We start from the raw sequence: 25,297 nt of genomic DNA on the forward strand, positions 1-25,297 counted from the left end.
TATCCAAGCAGCCAGCCAACTTCAATGCCTCTAATTGCACAAGTCTAACTAAAAATAAACACAGTGAGTGTTTATCATTCTCCTTGAATGAATTAACAGATCGTCTAGTGTCATTCTCAAGTAAAGTCTGTTTGCCAAGACTTTCATCCACCAAAGACTAGCAGCCATTACAGAAAATATGCAAAATGTAAAAAAAATACAATTCATTGCACTGAAAGTTGATGTCAGTGCAAAAATTTTGAAATTTTCTATTTACATATGGCACGTATTTCAAACGTCTTCAATACATTTAAAAAGCAGATATCAAGAAAGATTTGAGGCTTGTAACAAGGTAAAACTGTTAAACTGAATGAAAGGTTATATAGAAAGGGAAGCCTAGATACTCTTCACTCTTCACATATAACTGAAAAACAATGTAATTCTGATCTTCGTTAAAGATCAGAATAGCTTCAATATCTATTTTAATTGAAGAAGGAAGCAATAAATCCATGCCTACAGTAGTTACATAAAATGCAATGAAAGAAGGTCTGCATCTTTTCAGTATTCTGTAGACTTCCGTACAAAATGTGAAATTTAAAATTGGTGTTTGCATTATTCTGGTCAATTAGTGTAAATTTGTTTCATAAATCATGATATCATGAGGATAAAATCTATGTGCCTTGCTTTTCAGCACTTTTCGAAGATATTATTAGCTATTATTGTAATAATAGCTGAGTAGCTATTATTACTTGGGATTAAGTAATTAACATTACTTAACATTACTTAATCCCAAGCTACGCTATGAAGACACTCTCTGCACTGGTAAAGATTCATACTCCTCAACATGCTGAATGCTTAAAACTTAAAGCAAATCGGATGCTTTGACCTCCAGTCTGATTGATTTGAGTCATAATTATCTAACACTTGGGAGGCATTCAAAGCATAAAATTTACACCATGTGATGAAATGAAGGTGATGCTTAAAATGAAAGAAGACGTAAAATCTAATTAATCATAAACTGTCATAAAGACCTACAACAAATATTTGCCCCTGTTGACATTGCAGTGCATGCTGGTAAAATCAAGCAATGATGGTACAAGTTTAAGTTTCACAGGAGGCGTGCGAAGAGGAATGCTTTGCTGCTTAAGAAAAGCATGAAGGGCAAGCAAAAATTTGCTAGAAAGAACATACACCAAGAAAATTACTTCTGGAATAATGGTTTTTAGACACATGAGTTTGAAACCTAATTATTTGGATAGCAGAATACATGGCAAGTTCTTTAAGTCAGAGCAATGTTATCCTATGCTAATTGTTCAACTAACTGGAGTTAACTAACTGTGAAGCCCAGCAGTTTTACTCTCACAAGTTAAGTATTGCGGTTTTTGCTATAATGCTCCACTTGAAGTTTTATTAAAAATCTGTTATAAACTCCTTTAGGTTTATTTTAAAGGCAGTATACACAAATCTTGAATATGGGAAAAAGACAAGAAAAGAAAGAGAGAAAGGGATGGCAATAGGTTAAAATAGACAAAGGAGTATGGGAGAGAAAGAAGGATAAAGATAATAACATAAAATGCATAAAGAAAGAGAAAATGAAGAGAGACAGTTATGAAAGTATCATCTATAAAACCTAACACAAAGTATATGTGTTTGTAATACCCAGATTAAAAATTCAGATTTAAAGAACAGCAAAAAAAAATGTGAGTGTGCATATCTAAGATCAACAAATACATTCTGTTAAAGATGATTGTGAAAACCATTATATTACAAATTCTGATTTTTGTATTTTAGAGAATGAATGTTTGGTAACTCTAACAATTTTATACATTCAATTTATTCTTTTTCCATACCCATTCAGACACAGAGAATAATAGAGGCAAGTTGTATACTTTTCAAGAGTGAACTTTGCTGTTTAGTGAATCAACACAGTTACAGAATATAAACATTCATTAAACTGACTTCAAGATGTTATTGTAGACAGATTTGTCAAAATCTAAACTTAGACATAATATCACTGGAAATAATTTTTAAAATTTCCATTATTTTGGTATCACATACATTTTGTGTTTATGACTTATTGATTTGAAGCAATAAATTTCAATTTAAAGATTCTAGAAACTAAAGTTTTAGATCTACAGAATTCCAGCATATCTTAAAAACTCACTTACAGGGAAGACTTAGTCTTTCAGTTTTGTTATTCCAATCATGCCTTTGTTTCAAGTCTTTTGCTGATTAATTTGATTAATTTGCAGGGCATGGTGCTATATCAGGCCTGGTGACACAAAGGGCAAAGATATAGCCTAATTAAATACAGCAGCGCAATTGATATTTCACATGGATTAATGCAAGTGTGGGATCTGTTAATTAAATCTGAGATAATGTTTACTCATCATAAACATTTCGCATGTTTGAGCACAGCGAGATACGGAGATAATCTTTGCAGTCTGACAGATTAATTTCAGAGCTAACAGAAATAATTCCAGTAGAGGAGTTTAGAGCTGACTTTCTTCTATATTTGTATTATAGGTGTTCAAACAAATATATTTTATGTTCCTAATAAAGTGGACAAAATAAAAAGACAAGGTTAACACATTAGGTGTGGCTCGTTTTGTTTAATAGAGACAGCATGTAAATCTGTGCGCTGATAAATTAAATCTACTTGATCACCCATGCAGCAGGTTATTTTGTATTCCTTTTCTTCATCTCCTGTGTAGTCAACATCGGCATGGCATAGACTCACAGTGGATCAAGAAGGTGTGCCCAAATGTGTGTTAGTTCCTCTAAACCACACTCCACTCATACACAAGAAAAGAAAAAAAAAAACAAACTGTTCTTCACCCTTAGCAATGTAACCGCAGGCAACGGCCTCCTGCTCGGTCTTTCTACCCTACAGCGGGACTGAGGGACTGATTGCTTGTCTCAATCATCCTTTTAGTCCTACTCCCCCCGTCACCAACCACCTCTTCCTACTCTCCACATGTTCACGCCGACACACAAAACACATAATCATGCACACCCTCAACATCTCCCTCTCCTTGCCCTCGTTCATTCTTCTCATTCTGTCTCCTGCGCCTCAGCAACAATCTTTCATGATTTGATGGGCTCTTCTTCTTGTGAGAGCCATCAAAGTCTGACGCTTTAACCCTTTCTGAAAGAGCTGAGTCTGAATGGTAGAAAACAATTAATTCTGCACTGAGGAAGCCCATTAATTAGGCAATGCTTTTGGCCATTTCATAAAAACCCTTCAAAAACAGCAAGGCCACTCAGATAGACTTAAAGAATGCAGTAGCACACCAGGCCCAGCGGGTCCTGGCAAAGAAGCACTATGGGGTAATTCTCACTTTCTGTTTCAAGGCTTTATAACTACTGTGTAGGCCTTCATAAAGTGACACATGTTGTTTGCATGAGAAGCATAACATTAGCCTTGGCTTCTATATCATATTGCATAAATCCTTCATGCACTAACAAGGCCTGTTATAGGCCTAACTAATAATACAGAATGCATAAATGCCATTAAAAGCTAATGACATTCACAGATGTGGTAGAGAGAACTCTTCCAAATCTGGATGAGCGATATAGGCTATGTTCCCTCTAATTGGAGGTAACAGGATAAACACTAGTGTGGAGATGGGTCGGGAGAAAATGAGTTTTGCGATATTTAATTACTTACTAAATCATGCATGATAACATTTGCCGCTTGTGTTGTCCAATATTCAGGGACATTCCAGAGCAAGACAGCCATTTCAGACTAAACAACACCATGGTCCGGTGAGTTTAAAATGCTGATTCAACTGTAGGTCTCCCTTTGAACAGAGGACAGACCTGCCTATGACTGCAACGACGAGGGAGCCCCTGTGACGCTACACCATCCGTGAAATTAAATCAACAACTCCTTCATTGTAATTACCTTTGGTGGATTGGGAAGGCAAAGTGTTGGTGTAAAACAATTAACATGTAATTGTCATCCTGACCAGGTTGGTGGTGATATTGATTCCCAAGAGAGTGAATGAAACCCATCTTGCCACCCGCTTCTATTTGATTTGTTTTTATCTAAGTGATGAATAAAGCAGTAGTACCTCAAAGGGTCAAAATGGAGATTCTTTCATAAACAACTGTGTGATTAAGGCCTGCTCATTCTGAATTTTCTACAACATTAAATTAGTTTTCTCACAATGTTTTCAAACAAGAACAATGCAATTTAATTGGTATCGATCATGCATTAATTATATAATAAAACTGACTTTGCAAGTCATAATTATTATGTTAATTTGTAAAGTGAACTGATCAAAAGCTGAGAATTAAGTGTTCATAAAACTCTACAATATTAAGCAAAGTCATTTATGTTAATGTTCATAAACCAATCACACTCATAATCAAGAGTCAAAAAAATTTGTTAGGCAATATTTTTCTAAGCTTTTTATCGATACGTCTCTGACATATCAAAGGAATCAGAACATGTATGTGTAAATCTTAGAATTAGAATGTATTTAAAATCAATGTCAGCAAGAGTTTATTTGAGACTCAAATATATAAACATTGTTAGGTGTCTCCCTAAGCCTAAAGAAAATGATGTTTTAAGAATTTTAAATTTAGATTTCAAGTTCTAGTATCTACTAAGACCTATGAGGGAGAAAATAACAACCTCAGAATGGAATGATGACAAAGTTGAGATGATCAGCTTCCAGCACCAAACCGTCATGACACAATTGAAAATGAGCGCCTTAGTCTGTTGGTGAGAAATTGTTGGGTTTTGACTCTAACAGAACTCGCCTTTGCCAAAGGTCATTCTTATCAAGTACAAATTCATGACTGTCTGAGCAAAAATTGACTGGATATCTTAAAACACAATAATATTAACAGTGCAAACATTTTAAAGAAAGGACTTTGTACAATTTGGTAATTTTATCTAAATATTTGAACCCTTTCTTACACAAAGACAAAACTGTGTTTTCTGCTGCCTGATTTATGCTCAGGGAATTTTGGTAAATAATTCCAGTAGCCTGTGTGTTACATAATTCTGCACAATAATTACTTTTAACTTTCAATAAATATATAAATAATGTTTATTTATATTTAAACAGGCAGGCAATCTAAATGATATTCAATGGCCACTTGAATATTACAGAATTTAATGTGTAATGTTGTTCTTATACAATCAATATAAAGAATTACTTAGCACTGAAAAGTTTTTTATTTTCAGTGACATGGCTGCATAGCAATGATATGCAAGCAACTTCTACTTTTTGAAAAAGAAAAAAAACGACGAGGGAGTTTGCAATAATGTGCACAGCATCTGAGAAGTAGAACAACCAAGTCTCATGAGTCATGCAAAACAAAAAATATTCCAAATGCAGTTCTTTATAAATAAATAATGTTATTCTGACATGGAAACATGAATTTAGCTAAACTCTCAGACATAAAGAGAACAATCCTTTAAAACAATGGCACAAATTTAGAGACATGCTGTCAATCACTGAGAGAAAAGATGAATTCCATCCCAGACTCTCAGTGATTTCCTTGCCATAACTCTACAATGTTGATGCATTTTACTCTACTATACTGATGCATTTTTAATGAAATCTTGTATGTATTGTTGTTGTAGTAGAGCACAGGATTCACTTGCTCTGGTTAACTGTGCCAACCTCATATGTATCAATGGAAAACACACACATGCAAAAAAAAAAGTAGCAAAAGTTATCAAAAAACTCTCAAATACATTGAGGGCCATGTTGGGAAATCACTGGTCTAAAACTGGAAGAACACAAGTAATAGGATTTCATTACAATGCAGGCAGCTGCTTAAAACAAAGTGAATAAATAAGATAGAAAAGCATTTACATTTTATTAGCATTTTATCCAATGTGCTGACTGCCTGTGTGTTTTCCACAACCAAAAAATGCAATAAAGAAACAAAATTCGATCCATGTTTGTTATTCTCTGTTGAAGTGAACACCAAATAAACTTTGCTTACTGAATTAATTCAGACTCACTGAGTTGAAAGGCAAATTTTACATCATATTTTTCTTTCTTTCTTACCATGCAAATATGTATTTACCTTTTATGGTCTACCCAAAAAAATATTGATATAACACATACAGTATGTTTCTTATTAGAGATAGATAAGGATAATTTGCTGTATCGTGCCTTGAATATCACTAGTGTCCACACAGCTGCCAAATGGGGGGAAGCTGTATGCAGTAACTATACAGCTTTCCTCATCAGTACGCCTGCTGTGTTGCTGATAAAGGTGTGAGGAACAGGGAAAGGCTGGCAATGCTGCGCTTCACTGCAGCCCCAGCCTCCTCTGCTCCTCAACTGACGTCTTTGATGTCACTCTGTCAAGCGCAATTGGAGTGTCTACAGATACGCCACATGCCCCATACACCTCTATACCCCAAACTGTGACAGGTGGGCCTGCAGTACAGTCAAGGAATCTGGTGTGCGTGTTACATATTTATTGTTACATAGACCTTTCAAATACTCTTAAAACAAACCGCCAGGAAAATCTCTGCTAAGCACAACACCTTTTAGACTTACAGTTGACCTGTTATCCCAACTTGTTTGACACAATCATTGAGAAGACTATAAAGTACCTTGTTTATGAATGTAGCATGTTACTTCCTTTAAAACAATGTTTCAAACTAATTAAATGGAAAAGACACACACCAGGAGGATTAAATTAGATTTTATGCTGCTTTATCGTATATTTTATTCAGAGATTACTAGCATGTTCAACAATTGTAATCAAGTAAGAGCAGTATTTCTCCAATGTATTGTCATTCATGTAGAGGTAAGACTAAACAAAAGCTATTCAAGTAGTGAGTAACTGTTTGATCATAACATCTGATTTCATTCAAATGAATTATTTGAGAACACAATATAATCAAACAGATAAAAATATAAAGCTATCTTTAAATTGTGATACTTTAGAGATTGAGAAAAAAATGTCAAAACTAATAACATCATTACAAAAAACAACTAATTCAGATCTAAGAACTCACTACCCACACAGTCAGGTAAAAAGGAAAAAAAAAAAAGAATTGACACTATAAACTACATACAAAAAGTAGATATTCAGAATAAATACAGGCATCTTTCAATAGACTTACATAGAAACTGTTTTATGTTTTTAGCAGCAAAGCTATATCCAATTCCAATATACACAACCTGCTAATAATTCAAGTAACCTGTTTGGTATTAAATCCTAAAAATAAAGTATGCATATAATTAGTCTAAGATGATTAGCTGTTCTTTCATGCAATAATGCTTTCATATAGCCACTCACAACAAACAGAAGCTCTTTAAAACTGAGGCAATGTAGAGAACCTCAGCTGCATGGTTAATTAATTAATTGGTGAAGAAGAGAATCAAATGAGCAGAAATAAGTTTGAGAGAACTTAAATACGCATTGCTAACATAAGCTAAAGCATAGTTGACATAGGAAGTATCTGAAGAAGGGACAGAGGTGCAGAGTAGATTAAATATGCATGCAGTGATGGACAAACATACATAAATGTAGTGCTGTCTATATTACCTGTTCTACCTGTACTATCTTTTTGCAACAACTGGATCACAGTAAACATTAATGAACTCCTGATGAGCACAGTGTGAACTGTATGGTCAGACTTGTTTCAGCAAGGTAAGGGTTAGAGGGCAGAGGTTAGGAAGAGATAAAAAATGAAACAGGTCTTGTGCTCCCTGCTGATATAGGTCTGGGGATTTGCTTGTTGTTATTTTGCCAGTGATGAAGGTTGACTGCTGACAGGTCTCCATAACAAAATGTTCAGAAAGGAATTTCAAAACAAGGCTCACCAGTGAACGTGAAGAAATGCAGAAGTGCATGAACTTCTAACAACACAACTTTTTTAGTAACTTTAAATCCTTTTGTTCTTTAGTGAAATTTGGCTTCATAATAAGTATGTTTTTTCTTATTTAAAAAATCCACATGGAGCTTTGGAAAATAAATAATTAATAATGTTATCTATTTTTTCATTTTCCTCAGTACATAACCTTTCAGTGACCTAGTTAGGGTTTTTATTTTATCCCTGATTACATAAATTGCAACAGCAGTTGTGCACTTCACTAACATAGTGTGAAGAAAACAGTGATAATGTATCCAAGCATTTGGTGAACACTGTCGGCGCTTTCATTGCATTGCATCATCCTATTTAAGAAGAAATGACACAGTGATCTTCTTAGTGAGTGTGTTGACGTGGATATGTGTGCGAGTCTGTAAGTATGTCGTGTGCTTACTTAGTGCAATCTTGGTCAAGTGCAGTCGGTTGACCCAGGAGATCTTACTAAGAGGGTTGGGGGTGTTGAAGACCACCATGAAACTAACTGGACGGCCAGACCTAAAAGACACACATGCGCAGACAAACACAGACTCAGACCGAGATGCATGCACAAGTAGATCAATATACAACTAGCGTTACAATGGGTCAACTTATGTTGAGTTCTATGTATGCTTTATTTCAAGGTTTACCTCTACCAAAACCAGAAAAGTACAGAATTAGATTTTGATATGACTTTAATAAACTAAATCCAAAGACAACGGATCAGAGAAAAGAAGACTTGAGTAGAGCAGACAGTGTTTCATTTCATGGAAATTTAAGTTTAATAGAGTAAGAATTTATGCCAGAGCAGCTTTTTCCTTGAAAAACTACAGTCATTCACCTCAGTGTACAGGCGCTCTATGCTTTCAGCCTCTACATAAATATTCAAAGCGTGCTCTGATGATCGCATAGCCTGGTCACAGTAAATCGCTTAAAGGTGGGCACAAGCACTCAAAGAAGAAAAAAAAACCCACTAATGTGTGGGCTTTGCTGGCACAACCAGTGGCAGGCTCTGATCAGTTACAGCCTTTTGGAGCCAAATCAAGCTTTGGCACAGTTGGAGACCAGAGCTCAGATGTGTGAAAGAAAGGACAAAAGCAGAACTAAAGAATTTCAAAATGATAGAGACTCCACAACTAATGAAGTCTTTGAAATGAATCTCACCAAAGCACATTTACTTACACTTACAATTAAATGTGATTGTTATACCTAGAAAGTCATTTTGCTCAAATATTTTGAATTAGGATTTTCTTAAGCAAAAGTTATTTTTAACCTTACAGAAACTTTCAGAGAGTTTAAACAAAAGACAAGAGCATAAACACTGAAAACATAATTGGAAGTGAATGAGTTTATTGTTTTATGATATGATACATGAATAAATAAATATTTACTGTGATACTGGGTCCCTATTTGAATCCATTACAAATTTTCTGATTAAAAATAACTGCATTTTCCAACCCTGACAAGAGGTTGAAGCCAGAATGGAAGAGACTGTCTCCTAATAAAACATGTAGGATTCAATCTTTTTCAATTCAAGGTCAACATGTCCTTGAGGATGAATCAAAACATCCCTACTATGCATGGTCAAATAATTATTGAGTTTTCCAAAACTAACAATCATTCAAATGATACAGATTGCAATTACATGAAAAATTGACAATTTATTGTTTTAGGAGAAGAACAAACATTATATAATGCTTTAAAACATGCAACGAAAAACTCAGATAAGGGTGTAGGTGATATGCTAGTGTATCCCATTTACCATATTTTGATTAAGGTGCCTTTCATGCTTGAAGGCAGCGAGAATATAATACTCAGAACACATTGTTTAAAGGAATGAATACAAATCTTGATCTAATATAGTCATTTATTTTATTTGAGTAAAAGTTTTAAATTTACTGAAGAAATTCATATTGTGTCATACAGAACTGCTAATTTATTTTTCTATTGTTCACAGCCATTTACCATTGTTAAAAATTTTAAAACAGCCCTTTGTTTTTGCATAACTTTACATTTGTTTGCTCAGGGCCTTTTAGCATACCAAAATCCTACATTAGTAAAATTATTTGAATTTTGCCTCAGTCACTGTAAGGTAATTTAGACGTGAAATATGTGGTAAACAAATACATTTATTTTAAAAAAAGGGATGATAATATGGTTTTGCTTTGCAGCTACAAAACAAAAGAAATTATAAAATGAAGACAAATGAGCCATAGAAAAACCGCAGGTTATTCATATCTGAATCTGAACAAGGTGTCAAACAATGACTTACAACTCAAACTACCCAACTACAGCAGCAGAGAGCAGGTGTAGGAAGTTCCACTCTGAAGTCTCCCTATCCATTGGCCCACAGCAAGAAAATGTAATTATATCAGTAGGAAAATTATAGTTAGTGTTTAGGTGTTAATGTCTTCAAATAAGACATTAAACGTTTAATATTTTCAAATTTCCTGCCAACTACAGTTTTCTAACTCCAAAACATAGTAGGCCACTGGATGACTGCCTTAGTGCTCTAACACCCTGACTTTAGTCTTCTGGGAGAAAACCTGCAACACAGTTATGAATGCCAGTATATGTTGATTCTAAGAAAGTAAATAAAATATCTACAAACTTTACTTTTTTATCTATGCATATTACTCACAAAATAACAGAAAGGATGTTGACACAACTTTGTGTGTCTTGGGAGCAGTGATGGTTGTAGAGTCTTACAACTGCTGGTTGAAAGGACCATTATGATGCTCCTTCGTGCATTTAAAATGCAACAGGTCACTCGTTCTGCAATAGTGTAATGCAGGGGTGAGTGACTATGTCCAAGAAGGATGTTATTTTTGCTAGAGTTCTCCTTACTCCCACTACCTGCGCTAGATTTAGGGGTTATCCTATGGCAGATTGACACCCAAATTCTTATAAGACTATTATCATAATGTCAGGTCCCTGGATGATCAACAGTGTCAGTATAGTGCGTCACCAGTTACTACTAGCTCCATGATTTTCCCTACATTGATCTGGAGGTGATTCTGCTGGTACCAGTTCACATAGTCCTGTGTTCACTCTGTACTGCAAATCATCCTCACTATAAACTATGGCAGAATCTTCTGAAGACGGTGAGTCTGTAGTATTGGGGGTAGAACTCTGCGAGTACCCACTCTGCAAACCAACATGTTGAACACACTGTTCTGCATCCTCGTACTTTGGGACACCAGTGAGGCAGTTTAGTATCCACTGACAGATTATGTTCCACTCCTTAGGAAAATGTACCTGTTTTTCATTGCAGGAGAGGCATCATCCACTCTAATGTCAGACTGGCAGGCAAATTGGTGGATGCTTTTGCAGTGATACCACAAAGAAGGTCTTTCATAGCTCCAGGCTCATATTAAACTTGTGTTCCATAATGCCACAAAGCTGGTCTGTACAGCACCTCAGGACACTACGCAGATGCCATCTGGACCTGCAGCTTCTCACACCTTGATCTTTACAGCTTGTACCTCATATGTAGAGCTAAGAGGGAGCGGTTGTGGAGTGGGCTCTGTGTTTTGGAGATGTAGCGTTTGAAGCAGAGAAAGTGGTGGGTGACTAAGAGCTGAGAGGTGTGAAAGGTTAAAGCAGACAGATACTGAAAAGGCAGGGGCTGCGGCAGGAATAGCTGGGCTGGAGAATGGGTAGTTTTCTGATTAAACCCTTTGAAGTACTGATTCAGATCATTCACCCATCTTTCATAACACATGGACATGGAGTTTGGTTTGTGGCATGAAATCAATTTCTGGTTCAACTAATCCCCATTCTTTGTTTCATCCTAACAATTACTAGCATAGTCCCCTCACCAGTGTATCCTTGGTAGTAAAGTGTCCAGAGTTTCCCCATCTATCTTACACAAACACAGCAAAAGCTCCTCTTCTTGTCACTCTCTGTCATTCTGTTGACCCAAGAAATGAAAACATCCATAGTTAAGAGTCTCCCTGTGATTAGTATGGTTCACCACGTTTCAGTCAGAATCTAGCTGATTTCCCAGCAGTTCCTCTGATGACAGGTAAGCGCCACTAGATCAACCAGCTTGTTTCACACTTCCCATGAGGAACAGAATAACAGGCCTGAACCTTCTTCTCCTGCTGAAACACCCAGAGTCAGCATGGGTCCCGTGTCTCTTTATCTTCAGCTCATGGGTAACATCGAAGGCTTGTGGGGAAACGGCACAGCTGCAGCACAGAAAGCTAACAGCTGATCCCTGGTATAAACAATGTAGCTGTTCTTGTGGCCCTCTGAACACAAGTGCAGCTGAGAGAAAAATGAAACACGAGATTGTCCAAAAAACCATCAGCTCCGTTGTGGGTCCAAACAAAGGTGGAGAAAAAGAAACACATATACGCATAAAAGCTCAGGTCTAATATGGGAGCTGTTTTAGAGACTGCCGGCTCTAGCTACACCATAATAAAATTTTTAAGACCCAAACAAGTCTGAGACTGGAATTGGAGACACATACAGATGTGTCTAAGTACAACAGAATATCATTATAATTATTTTTTTTAAAGAAATGAACTTTTAGAGCATTAATGTTATTTAATTTCTATGTTATGGCCTGCATTTACATATGGACTTCAGAAGCAAGCTCTGTATTACTGGCTTATAGCTGCCAAGATCTGTTGACATTTCCTCACTGAAAGGAGAGTAAGCCATAAAAAACATATAAATTAATGAAGCTTCCTGTTCACATAAAAATATTAATGGAAAGTTGAGTTTCAGAAATAAAATACATATTTTCAGCAATGGTTCACAAATAACAGAGATGGCTTAAGATCAATATGAAACAAACCTCATTAAAGAGTTTGGGAGAAATGACCAAGAAGTGACCTGAAGTGAACTTTTTAAAGTTAAATTATAGATCAAAATTCCTTTTGCTGATATTCCTGTTATTTGAGTGGGGAATAGGAGATGTCAGATAATAAAAAAAATTGTATGGAAAGGGACTGCAAGAGTGGACCACAGCAATCACCCAGAACAAGAGTCACTACACATTATAATAACAAAGATTCAAGACAGCATAGCTTTCTGACTGCTCTCCATGAATGCCTAGCAGCACAAATTAATCTACTAATGAATGATGGAACCCACAAAAAGCTATGTATCCCAGGCAAAGTCTGATCATGAAGGACCCCCAAAAAAGAGCAATGGTATCCAACTAAGGGTGAATCACTTCCTTCTGTGCAACATAGAAATTACTGTCAGACATCAAAGCAGCCAGGTTGAGTGGGCACATGGCTCATTACCTGACTGGAACCCAGAACGGAATTGGCAGGAACACCAGAGGTGTCTATCACCTCCAGGGCAGTAACTCAACATTGTAAGAACACAGATTCTACCAAATACAGGTGTTCACTTTGACATTTGGCTGTCTTAGTCACCTGCTTAGTCCATTTTTTTTAGCTTGGAAGTCATTGTGTTGTCTTTGTCTATTTTTTTTTCTTCCCCCCATTTCTGCTGACCTAAAATAAGATTCTACTTTAAGTCTAAAAGGAGATTAGCATTACAACCCCCAAATTAGAAAGTACTCTATGTCTAGTGATTCAGAAGAGCGTGTCTTGTCTAGATTTATCCAGCTTTCTCATAACTAGAAGTAGTTTCCCTGATCGAGGTTGTGCTGTCTTTTTTAAAGAATTGAGCAGCTATCAAAAGAAATAGCCTTTTCCCAGCTACCTGTGAATTCTACACCAATTCTGCTGTTATTAGAAGGGGAAGAAAAGAAAAGGAGGAAGCGAGTGTGTGAAAAAGGTGGATGCAGGGACAGACACACACTAGGAAGCCAATTTCACTCTTAAGCATTATTAGGAGGTAATTGAGTAGAGAAGTGAAAGAAATCAGAAATTCGATTTCTGCCATACCTAGTAGTGCTTTGTCCAAACTATTTTAAAAATGCATATAGCGAGAAGGAGAGGGACATATGCAAAATGGGAACAAAGCAAAGACATATCTGACATGTTGAAAAAGTTGCATTTTCTCACTGAGGTGTTACTCAGTTACTCATTCTTAAACATAGCATGTGCAATTTGCCAAAGAAAGAGGGCGAGACAAGGTGTGAAAAGCTTTATGCTTTTCACTTATCTTGATTCTTTAGGTAGTACTTCATGCACACACAACATCAAACATGCTAAACTGAGAGCAGTTTCCATTTCTCTCCACTGCCCAGTGACTGACAACCGCAGTGCAGGTGTGCTGCGCGGCCAGAATAGAGAACGAGCTCACGCGTGCCGGCAGAGAGGACACCAGGAGACCTAGGAGTGTAAGGAGAGTCAGAAGGGGAATAGGACTGAGAGAAAGCAGAGCAAAGTGAGTAGCAAAGGGAGAAGATGACCCAGTGATTTAAGGGGGCAGGTCAGCTATCATAGTAATGCACAAGAACGGGACAAATGCAGATGTGAGTGTTAGTGGCACTTCCCCTTCATCCTCCTGAAACCCAGTGTGTCGGATAGAAACTCGGATTTGCAGTTGAAAAAACTTAAAGGACACTACATTTATTTCTAAATTTGTAAAATGCTAAAACTGCTGCAACCTCGGTCACCATTTTGTTAGCCTTGACTCACTGTAGTATGTCTGACCAAAATCCTTGCATGCAGTAAAAAGACAAAGTATTTTGTTTTTGTTATTTACAAAGGTTTATCAATTTTCAGACAGACAAAAAAGCCTGTACCATTATATTTAGAGGGCAAGGCTCCATCTGAATTAATTCTAAAAGGCTGCAGAAATTAATACAATATTAATATTAAAGCACTGTTATTTTGGGGTTCATCTCCATGATTGGGAATACAATAAAACAGTATTTGAAAGTAACTAATTGGATCTATTATGATAACTTTGGCTTTAAATAATAAACATGAAAAAACAAATCATGAATTTGTTGTATTAATTAGCTTTTTTTAACCTGAATATGTTTTATATCCCAACTGTCTGTAACTGCATGCTTGAAAAGGTATTGGGAAAAGGTAAAATTAATCTAAGAAAATAATTTCAGTGTATTATTAAAAACAATTCAATGTTGTCGCTGTCCTGTAACAGCCAGATAAGCTTCAACCAACACAATAAACAGACCCTTACAAGTTAAGCTTGTTGGCTGATTACACGCTAACAAAGCAATATATAGAACAACAAAAATATATTTTCAATTGAAAAATAGCATCTAAGAAAATCATTTCAAAGGAACTCTAATTGGTGGCTATATTGGTGAAGTTACTGTATCTTCCTGATTAAGGTAATAATGACCATCTCCCAACATCGCTGGCATTTACCTTGTCCATGCCAGTGTAAGATGATCATTATTCTAAGAAATACTCCCTGGCACCAGAAGCTTAACTTAGGACTGGGGAGAAGGATTTTCCCATGACCCTTACAAATCTCACAAGCATACAGAAAGTGTATAAGGCAAAACTCTCTGGAATAAATTTAGGTGAGAATAATATCCTTCCCATGGTGTCTATATTTATAATAAAAACTAGTTAAGAATAAAAATGAAGCAATCTACAGGAAATATATTTGAAGAGTGAAGAAAACAAATGGTACATCTTTGGACGAGGTCAAAAAAGCCAAGCACTTAAGACAGGGATCTATGACGATTTTGGGTAAGGAAGCCACAATGACAAGATAAAAGTCATCATAGCTTGAAGGAGCACAACATTTTGATTATGATTATTATTTTATTAATATTGTAAAAAAATATATTATTTTGACCCCATAAACTAAATATCTATACCTAAATACAATTTATCCCATTCTTGAGTTGTGGTCAAGGGCCATACAAAATCATTCCAATGGCAACGACCATCCCTGACTTAAGATATACAATTGAGTTAAAAATCATCTTCTTTAAACCTTTGGGTTTTAAAGCGTATGTGATTTTGGGTACATTAGTTCTACAAAAGGATGGTATTTTAGATTATGTCATGCATATGTTTGTACTTAAATGGTAAGGTTTTACATTTTTTGACAAAAGTTAAAGACCACAATTTTTACATAGCAACACCCAAGAATTATTTAAATATTTACAGCACTTTATTTCCATTTTCATAATTAATGTAGCATTAAAACAATTAATAAAGATATAACATTGATCAAATGCTACCAGAAGAGAAACAGAATTGTGACTGAAAAATAAATTTCAGGTATTGAATTTGAGTACCAAGCCAGTACCATCAAAAATCGTTGGAATGGTGCTGAGTAAAGACAATGTGTAACCACAGTGGGAACCTATTGTTGTTTGCCTCCAATGTGATTGCGTCAACATGTAGGAATGTGAAAAGAAAAAAAAAGAAGAAAAAAATTATCAAGCTGTCCCTGGACAAACAAAGAGGATTGGAGGATGCGGGGTGGAGGCTAGTGGAATCAAATTCTACATTTACCACCCCCAAAAAAGAAAAAAGCTTTTATAGAATGACAAAGAAGTAGAAAACAGAATGTGTTTAATATGCCCATTATGCATTATGTCTTATTTTGTAGGATGTTACAGATGTTGTGGAAAGAGCCTTACAAAGTAATGAAAATAATCCACAAACAGTAAACTTTTGATTAGCTGGTTTATGCTTTGAGCTGTATACCAGGAAATACTAGATCAAGCTTTGGCCTCATACACAGCTATTGTGATTGTTTTTATTTTATTTTGCTATGCAATATATTTTTGATGAACTCTGTCTTCTGTTTAATTTAAAGAGTGAACTTCTGCGATCCACATGCACAAAGTCAAACATCCCCTTCTTGTTTTTGGAAGAGGGCAATTACATATTTATATTTGAATGAATAATAAGTAATTTTTTGTTTACTGTGATTAGCTGCAGATATTTTCTTCAGTTTGATAGGCAATCACATCTACATGTTTGACTAAGTGTTCCTTTTTTGCCTTGATTAGCCCTGATTGGTATTAAATGTGAACACCTTTGACAATTACCTTTATGCAATTATTCACTCCTCTGTTCGTTATGTGTAAATTGCACTCAGACTAACACTGTTTCAGTTCAAGCTGAGATATTTTTTTCAAACCATACAAAACATTGTGGGATGATTTGGGCTTGATGCATCAGATTCAGGATTACAAACACACACTGGCTCAAAGATAGCTGTAGCTCCCACTGACCCAGTGACAGGCACTCTCCTTGGTGCTGAAATGTGAAATCTGTATTGCCTAGGAGTCACTATTGTAGGAAGATTCCCTCCATGCAAAAACTAATAGCCAATTGTGTATTATTATGTACGGGAGGGTGAAACCAACAGTCTTTAAGATTTGATTCATGAACTTTAAATTACCACACTGATAAATTTATTCATTTGGAGTAGCAAAATTAACACCCAGGCTCTAATATTTAGCTGTTTTAACAATCTTAGTCAAAAACACTGTAAATAGCAATATTGTTTATGAGCAACAAGGATCGCTGCGGTTGACTACATCAGCAGAAAATAGTTATGTTTTCAATGCTTTAGCATTTAGCCAAGTTTAGCTTAGCTCCAGTTAGCATTAAGAAAACAAGACATTTAGAACATTTTAGGGATATTTTACTCCATAGTGGCTTATTGGCATAAAAGAAAAGTAAAATATACCCATAAAACAGAGACCATTTCAATGTTACAAAACTATTTGTGATTAAAACACTCTCTGGAATGAAGTTTTAACGGTCTGAACTCTAGTTAGCGCATCTTGCTCCATTGGAATTGGCTCTAAACACCATCCACAATACACAACACCACCACATGCATAATAAAATGCATAATTTGATCAACTTCATGGAGGTGAACATTTTAAAACTGAGTCAGGATAAAACATTATAAGAGTAAGCCAAATTAAATGTGTATGGTACATAGGCCAATACCTGAATAGGGAAAATAGTTTTTTTTGTTTTTTTTTTACTGTTGTCATACTAGTCTGCTCTGCACTAAGTCAGCGAAGATATGATTACAGTGACAGTAGGCTCCATGCTTTGAACCTATTTAAGATCAGCCTATCATAACAAAGGAAACATAAAGGTGTCTGGTGATTGATGCAATTAAAACAACATGCTTGGGTTGCTTATAATCAGAGGCAAAGGTCAATTGAATAAATTACACAACGGACGTAAAAAAAAGGTAGCAGCCAGGTGACCTGGGAAGACTGAGTACATTATTAATGTGTAGAACTTCACAGGATTCCATTAACATAAGCAGGTTAGATAGCTTATCAAGACCAAGACCCTGACTACTGAAAAACAAAACATTTTGTCCCCACCAGTGTCCACCAAATGTCTCTCTGTGTGTATACTCATCTTTCCAATTTGCTAATCACACTCTTTTACAACACAACCAACATGAGTGATTGGAGCAAGCATCAGTTCTAAAATAACTCCACAAATCCTGATACCCCTGCAAAACAGATTCTCTGAGCATCTGTTCCCATCTCTGCATGGCTACAAACAAACACTCAAATTTGTCTGCTGTCAAAGAACATCGCTTATTTTTTTTTTTGTCACAATAAAACAAGCACAACCAAAATGATTTTAACTACAACCCCGCTTATAAAAATAGCCTGCTATTTTATGAACCGCATTGCAACATAGGCACAATTTGGTACAATTTATTAAACATTTTCTGATTGGCTGAAACGTCCAAGAACACAGCTTCTGTATTGCTATATGGTCCTTCGTTTCATATAAAAACTAAAGATTCTGTAATCTTTAGTTTGCAGAATCTTTAGTTTATTATTCTATCTAATAATGTTCTGACAATAGGATGCATTTCATGTGTTTACTACACACTATTGCAGGTAATGTAAAACTACAACTAAAGTAACTCAATTTAGATTTTTACTCAAACTAAATTAATTTTGCTTGTGTTTATATTTATAAAGACAACACAATATTATAAAGTATTTTGTACCTACTCTTTTTGCAACTAGTAAACGTTGATGCGTCCTACTTCAAATAAAATCTATTCATAAGCATCACACATTCAATGGAGTCAGAATCAACCATGTTCTGCTGTGAAAATGCATACTGTTTGTACAGTTAGAGTTCAAAGCAAACTTTCTCAAAATAGCAATTAAAGTACGGAAGAACTCTATTATCCATAGTTTTCTATCTGAGTATAATCTTTGTGCAGTTTTGACAGTTCTACAGCTCTTATCAAGACAAAGCAATTTAACTGTAACTGATGTAACTATTAAACTATATTATATTTTATATTACATGAGATTTTATTTTAAATCTGTAACTGGTAAATGCAATATCTTTATACTCTTTCACACAAATCTGAATGTTTGTCAGTGATTGAGAGCTGAATAGACTAGTTACAGGAAAAAACAAAATGGATAGAAAAGCAGATGGATATACAGTGAACCCTCGTTTTCCGTGGGGGTTGCGTTTCGAAAAGAACCCGTGATAGGCGAAATCCGTGAAGTAGTTACCTTTATTTTTTTACAATTATTATAAAGCATAATTAAATACTCTACATTGAATCCAAAAAACAAAAGTTTTAAGTTAAGTTTAAGTTAAGAAGGTAAATCAATCAGTTGTTTATGTATCATAACTGTTTTTGCCTCACAAATGCTACATCAACAGATGTATTTTCCGTAGACTCAACAAACAACTGGTATACAAATGGTTTGTAAGGAGTCAGAGCGAGACTTGTCTATCTGGATGAGTCAGGCAGTAAGGATGACTTCAGTAAGTGTCAATCTTTTAAGTATGAACCGACTTGTTGCCCTTGCAATGGTAAGTCATCTGCAAATAATAGACTCTTTTTAAGCAAAAATGATAGGTCCCCTTATGAACAGTCTGTGCTTGGAGATGGTTGGCAAAGAAAAAAGAAAATCAACAAACACATTTAGTTTAACTATAAAATTTGAACTCTATATCTGCTGCATGCCACAGCATGGTCCCCATATCGAGGCCTTTGGTTGCTCCTGCATATGCACCTAAAGTGGATGTTAATGAACTGCTGTCACACGTAGGAGGGTGCCTTTGAGGCAGCAGTCAGGATTCTCTCCACGTACTCGTCTGTTTGCAGTGTGGAGGCTGTGATGTGCTGCCTGACTGCAGAGACTCGCTCCTGGGCAGACAGGAGGGGACCAACTCAGTACAGGGGGTCCCTGCTGCGGTACCACTCTATCACCAGCAGAGAAAAGGCTCAACACCAAATGCGTGTGGATGCATGTTTCTTAATGTGTGCTACTTTTATTGAAACATATGCTTGCTTAAGTGCATTTGCATTTGTCACCAGGAAGCTTGTGTGAAGATGTGTAACTCGCAAACACAGATGTTGGAAGTAATGTTGCACAAAGCTGATTGTCAAATTAGTAGCAAAAGGAAGCAGGAAGAGAAAAAAAAAATCAAACTTTTCCATAAACATGTTTATGAATGTGTTGATGCATTTGTGTTTGTGGAAGAATCTCAGCAGACAGAGTCTGGCCAGTACTGTTCCCTGCAATCTGCCACTATTGCACCCTGGGTAGTGTCAAAATGATTTGAGCACCCGCTGTGCCACCTGTCACCCTGTGCCCCTAGGCTCATGGTGGTCCAACCGTCCAACACCGAGGCCCAACCTCATTTAGATTGCTATCACACAACCAAAATTTTACCCTTTTTGCCTTCAGGATATCCATCTCTCTTGCTCCCCAAATCCCAGGACCATTTCCTTGCATGATTTAAGCCCAAGTCTTGGTCTACATTAGTGTTTTCAATTCCCTGCATGTTTTAGGTGTTCCCCTTCTACTGAACCCAACTTGAATAAGTGGGTGATTAACAGGCTTCTGCAGCACTTGGTGACATGCAGGAGCTGGTGCAATCATTTGAATCAGGTGTACCGGAGCAGAGACGTGTCTAAAACATGCAGGGCAGTGGACCCTGAGGACCGGAATTGAGAAACCCTGGTCTACATCATCTAAATCTTAAAGACAAATATAGAGAAGGCACCTATGCATGAGGTAGAAAATCTCTTTGTCAGTGCAGTTTCTGATAGCATTATCGCAAGAGTTCAGCAAATAGGTTACCTCTTTAAGGGGAATTTGGGGGCTCTGTTGTAAGCATGACATCTGGCTCCACCAAACATCTGAGTAAGCAGATTGGCCCTGCAGGCCTGGGGTGACAGCCGATGAGGAAGCTGGGAGATGTGGGAGAACTGATCTGAGCTGCTACTCTGCTCAAGCTGTCACTTTAACTTGGCTTGGCACAGTTTGATTCTCTCTGGCTCTGAAGCATTAGGCCCTCTACTTTGACTGCCACTGCCCTGCCGGCACCAAGCCAAGTCTTTCATGGAGGGGGTCGCTCATCACTTTCACTCTCTTTCTTCCTCTCCTCGTTCTGCTTATTCTGTCTCTGCAGGGCTCCAGCTTCTTTATCACAATCTTTCTCTTTCTGTCCCCCCCTGCTTGTTTCTTATCCAATTCCCAACAGAAGCCACAAAATTGGATCCATTATAATCTGCCATTATTTGCTATTCCCAGCAGCTCCTGTGTAACACTCTAAGCTACTCATACACTCTTTTTGCCATCTTTGTTGTTCTCTAAGTAGGTGTTCAGTCCTTCAGTAATCATGCCACCCACATAAATTCACCTCCATATTTTAAACTTCATGTATGACAGCGAAGCCACTCCAAGAGTCTGTTTGATTGCACATGTGAAACTGAGATAAACAAATACTGCTTCTCTGATTAAACCCATGATCCTCCCTACCTCCAACATTTAAATTCTAAAGTCAGAGTGACTGTGTGGTTGAATCGGAGATAATGACAAGGTCAAAGGGAAAAATGTTGTACATTTGCCATTGTTGCTGTGCACAGAAGCTTTCCATCCACAAGGTATTTCTGCTTTTACTTCATTTCATTTTGGTTAATTATAGAGCTTTCATGAAGGTTGAGGCTTTGAGAAAACTACATTTCATAGAGGATTAAAAAAATTACTTTTCCACAAAAGTGCAGAGACTGTAAAAAAGAACACAAGGAGAGGTTAAATGCTAAATGACAGAAACACTGTTCTGTAAAATACAGCAGTATATTACAAAACAGTGCAAAGTGAATAAAATAGAAACGTGTTGGTTTACGTTCCCTTCGGCATTTAGCATTTTACTATGTCTGGATCTGTATGGTTGGATCAATCACTGCACAGGTCACAATATTCCAGTTCACAGTAAACTGAGATTGAAACTAAAGTATATAATCAAATTACTGATTCAGTCACAAACCACAATTTAACTAACTTAAAAGTAAACCATGGATATCCCTCAACAGAGCTTTTGATTCTTTGACCATCTAAGCCTCAATCTTCCAAAGAAGCAGACAGTAAAGCCCTTATGAACTCTTTCTTTATAAGTGGCTATATAAACTCCCTCACACATTTTAAAGTGTAAACTTAAACTGGGAAACCCTGAGACTGAGAGACCAGTCCCTAAACAGAAAAATAATGTAGCATAGATTTTTATCATGAATTGTAGGTAGTCCAAGCTATGCAAAAAGTTCAAGTGAAGCAGAATGAATCCAATAAATTATACAAACAGAACATTTTGTGACATTTTTTTTATTTATTCATGCACAGAATTAAAAAAAATATACTCTAGTTAAGCAATTATCCCCCCAAGGCAGAGCAAACTGTTCTCATATTTAATTTGCAGAAATGCAAAGGTATTCCAATTGCCCAATGATCCTCAGTAATAGGAGATACCATATGTCACCTCAGTTCCTTTAATGGAAAATGAGAAAATGGTTTGACACAAGTTGTCCTTCTGAACCCAGAAAGATAAGAAAAATTAAGCAATGTTTTTTCTCTCTTTAATAGTTAAACGTCCAATTCTAAAATATGCAGACACACTATTTTTCTGTTCTACTTCATATTTTATTCATTCATTTTAAAATAATCACCAATAAAGAGACTACAATTAAAGAAGAATTTAAGTTTCATATTAGGTTACAACCCCCCACCCCCAAAAAAACTAATGATCTGGAGAAAGACCTGGTATCTCTCCCGTTGACCACTGGAGATAGGCATCAGCACCCCTGGTAATCCCACAAGGAAAAAGAGTGTTGAATACTGGACGGATTAATGGATGGATGGATGGACAGTGTTAGTCTGACTGTATGTTTATGACTGTTGTCCCATCTGGAAGTTTAACTTCCGTCTTAGTCTTTTGCAGGCTCTAACGGGTTGCCAACTTCTTTTGATACACTGCTGCATGTCTCTTAATGTTTGTTGTTTTTACTTTCTTGGAAACTATCATTGACTGTTATGAAAGGCACTTTTAAATAAAATTTGTAATTATTTTTAAAGTTATGTTCTAAATTAGTAGGACCATTTTCCCATCTTCTATGACCACCCTCCAAAAAGGCTGCATAGTGTTGTCACCATATTTCACAATGAAGATGGTGGTTACGATGAAGGGTGATTTGCAGGTGTATGTAGGTCAAAAAGTGGAATTTTGACTTCATCTGGCCTAATTCCTGTATTTTTGTACTACTTTGTGATGGGCCATCACATACAATTCCAATAATGTTTGTACTGCAATAAGTCAGTGTCAACATAGTTATGGATTGAGTGAAGTAGTTGAGATTACTTGAAATACAAAAAAAACTTGCTGAAACGCTTTTTAAGAATACTTGTTTATCTGAATTGGCCTCCAACCTATGTCATTCACAGAAACAACACACAGAAAAGGAACAAATATTTAAAGAATAACAGTGAAATTTTGTATTTATCAAAATAAATATCATATCTAACTTAAGATCTGTGTTTCACAGACAAACCTCAAAGATTGTCCTGAAAACATATACTTTTTTGTGCCTTTGTTGTACTAGACGTGTGGTAACACATATTAAAAAATTATTAAACTATATTATATTTTATATTCCATGAAATTCTATTTTAAATCTGTTCTAGACAAACACAGATTCTTATTTTCACTATTCATTATCATAATGTTTTCTTGTGTAATTTTGATGTATTATCTGAAATAAAATAAACCTGGACTATTCCTTTATTAGTCTGGTATAATTGCCATTAAAATAATCTAAAAATTTTAAACCTTTTAGTAAGCTACCACAACGGGGACACTATTTTGTGTTGTCTCACATTTTATTGTCATATTTTCTTATTCCCAAGCATGCCATTAGCTGCACGTTTCAATTAGTGCTTTACCTTATGTGAAATTCTACTCACTTGTCTGGCCTGCCAGGCACCTGCAGGCGTAAGCGACACTTGTTAGCACACTGGATTTGTTCTTCTTTGATGCGGATAAGCCTCTGCAGAGCCAGACACCAGTCCTGGGACACGGTGGTGTTTAGGTTCTTTGAAAGAGAGACACACACATTTAAAACTGGCTGATTCTAAACTAAGGCATGCACGGGTCATCAAGCACACAGCACAAGTCATGCACATGAAAACCAAAGGTGCATCCTATAGAAGCTCACATTCCTAAGGTATGTTTTTTTTTTTTTTTTTTTTACAAAACCTGCAGTGCATTATTTGAACCAATTTTCTTCAGTTAATAAACTGTGCAATCTTGTTCATTCACTCAAATATAACTCTGAATTTATTTCAGTTCTGACATCCATTTTATAGTAAAGCCTGGACCCTCTAGTCAAACAGAATGAAATCAATTTTCTGCAGCAAATGAGCTGTGTAGAAGTATTTTGTCTACTTTATTTTTTTCAACAGACAGTAATATAACTAGGTGGAAAGGAATACCAGCCATTAAGTGCCAGACCAGCATCCCTCCTCCTGAGGACATTGTGCTCATTAAGCCCGGAGAAGCAAAGGTGCAACCATTAGCCAGTGAAACTCGGGTGATTACTGGAGTCTACCTCCCTGGTTGTGTTACTGTATGTAGCATGTAGTGCCATAAATGTGATACCAGAAAATTATAAGGAAGGCTACTGATTTGTACAGTACTGGAGGGTGTCGACGGGCTCTTTTGTATCAGTGAGAACATCTCATTCCCACCCTTATGGCACTATTCTAGGGGAGAAAGATGGTAGATCACGTGCTTCTGCAAATTAATAATTTGAAAAAGGAGTTTTATTTTAATAACATCTTAAAAATCTTTTTTTTTCCAGGCGAAAAAGCTGAAAAATGTGTCCCTCTCTTTGTAGAGTTCTTACCTCTTGGATGTTCCACCTTTAACTGTTTAAGCATCTTAACGCGTTCTCTGTTATTCCTCTTCTAGTTTTGAGAGGTTTCAAAGGTTTTATGAGGCTAGCTTCTGCTGGTAAATTGTATTTCTATGAGTCAAACATTTTAATTTACCATCTTTTGATAACTTGATCACAAACAACTTGTGATGCTAAAAGCACTCTTGGCATAGGTTAAATTAATTCTTCAGCATAAGTCTTTCTGTGAGTGTTTTTCTCAAAGATCAAAAATAGTAGCATACACATTCTGGAACAACCTAGCCTGTGCAGTGATGTGATGCATGTGAACAGAACAGACTATGTTTTGGTGATCTGAACAGTTTCAGCTAAAGGAAAAAACGCAGCACATCTGAGACTTTGCCATTTGGCTTT

At 36.3% G+C, this 25,297-nt stretch overlaps 1 protein-coding gene across 5 annotated transcripts in view; it reads right to left on the reverse strand.

Annotated features, from left to right (window-relative positions):
• arhgef10l (Rho guanine nucleotide exchange factor 10 like) overlaps positions 1 to 25,297 on the reverse strand; it is a 127,281-nt gene that overhangs the window by 46,892 nt on the left and 55,092 nt on the right. For all 5 annotated transcript variants that reach the window (XM_023325040.1, XM_023325041.1, XM_023325044.1 and 2 more), the window contains 2 exons: positions 23,955 to 24,082; positions 8,232 to 8,332 (listed from right to left, as the gene is read on the reverse strand). In XM_023325040.1, the coding sequence (XP_023180808.1) occupies positions 8,232 to 8,332; positions 23,955 to 24,082 (229 nt within the window). The remainder of the gene's footprint in view (positions 1 to 8,231; positions 8,333 to 23,954; positions 24,083 to 25,297) is intronic.

Source organism: Xiphophorus maculatus, chromosome 20 (assembly GCF_002775205.1).
Source record: "Xiphophorus maculatus strain JP 163 A chromosome 20, X_maculatus-5.0-male, whole genome shotgun sequence".
Classification (NCBI taxonomy): domain Eukaryota; kingdom Metazoa; phylum Chordata; class Actinopteri; order Cyprinodontiformes; family Poeciliidae; genus Xiphophorus; species Xiphophorus maculatus.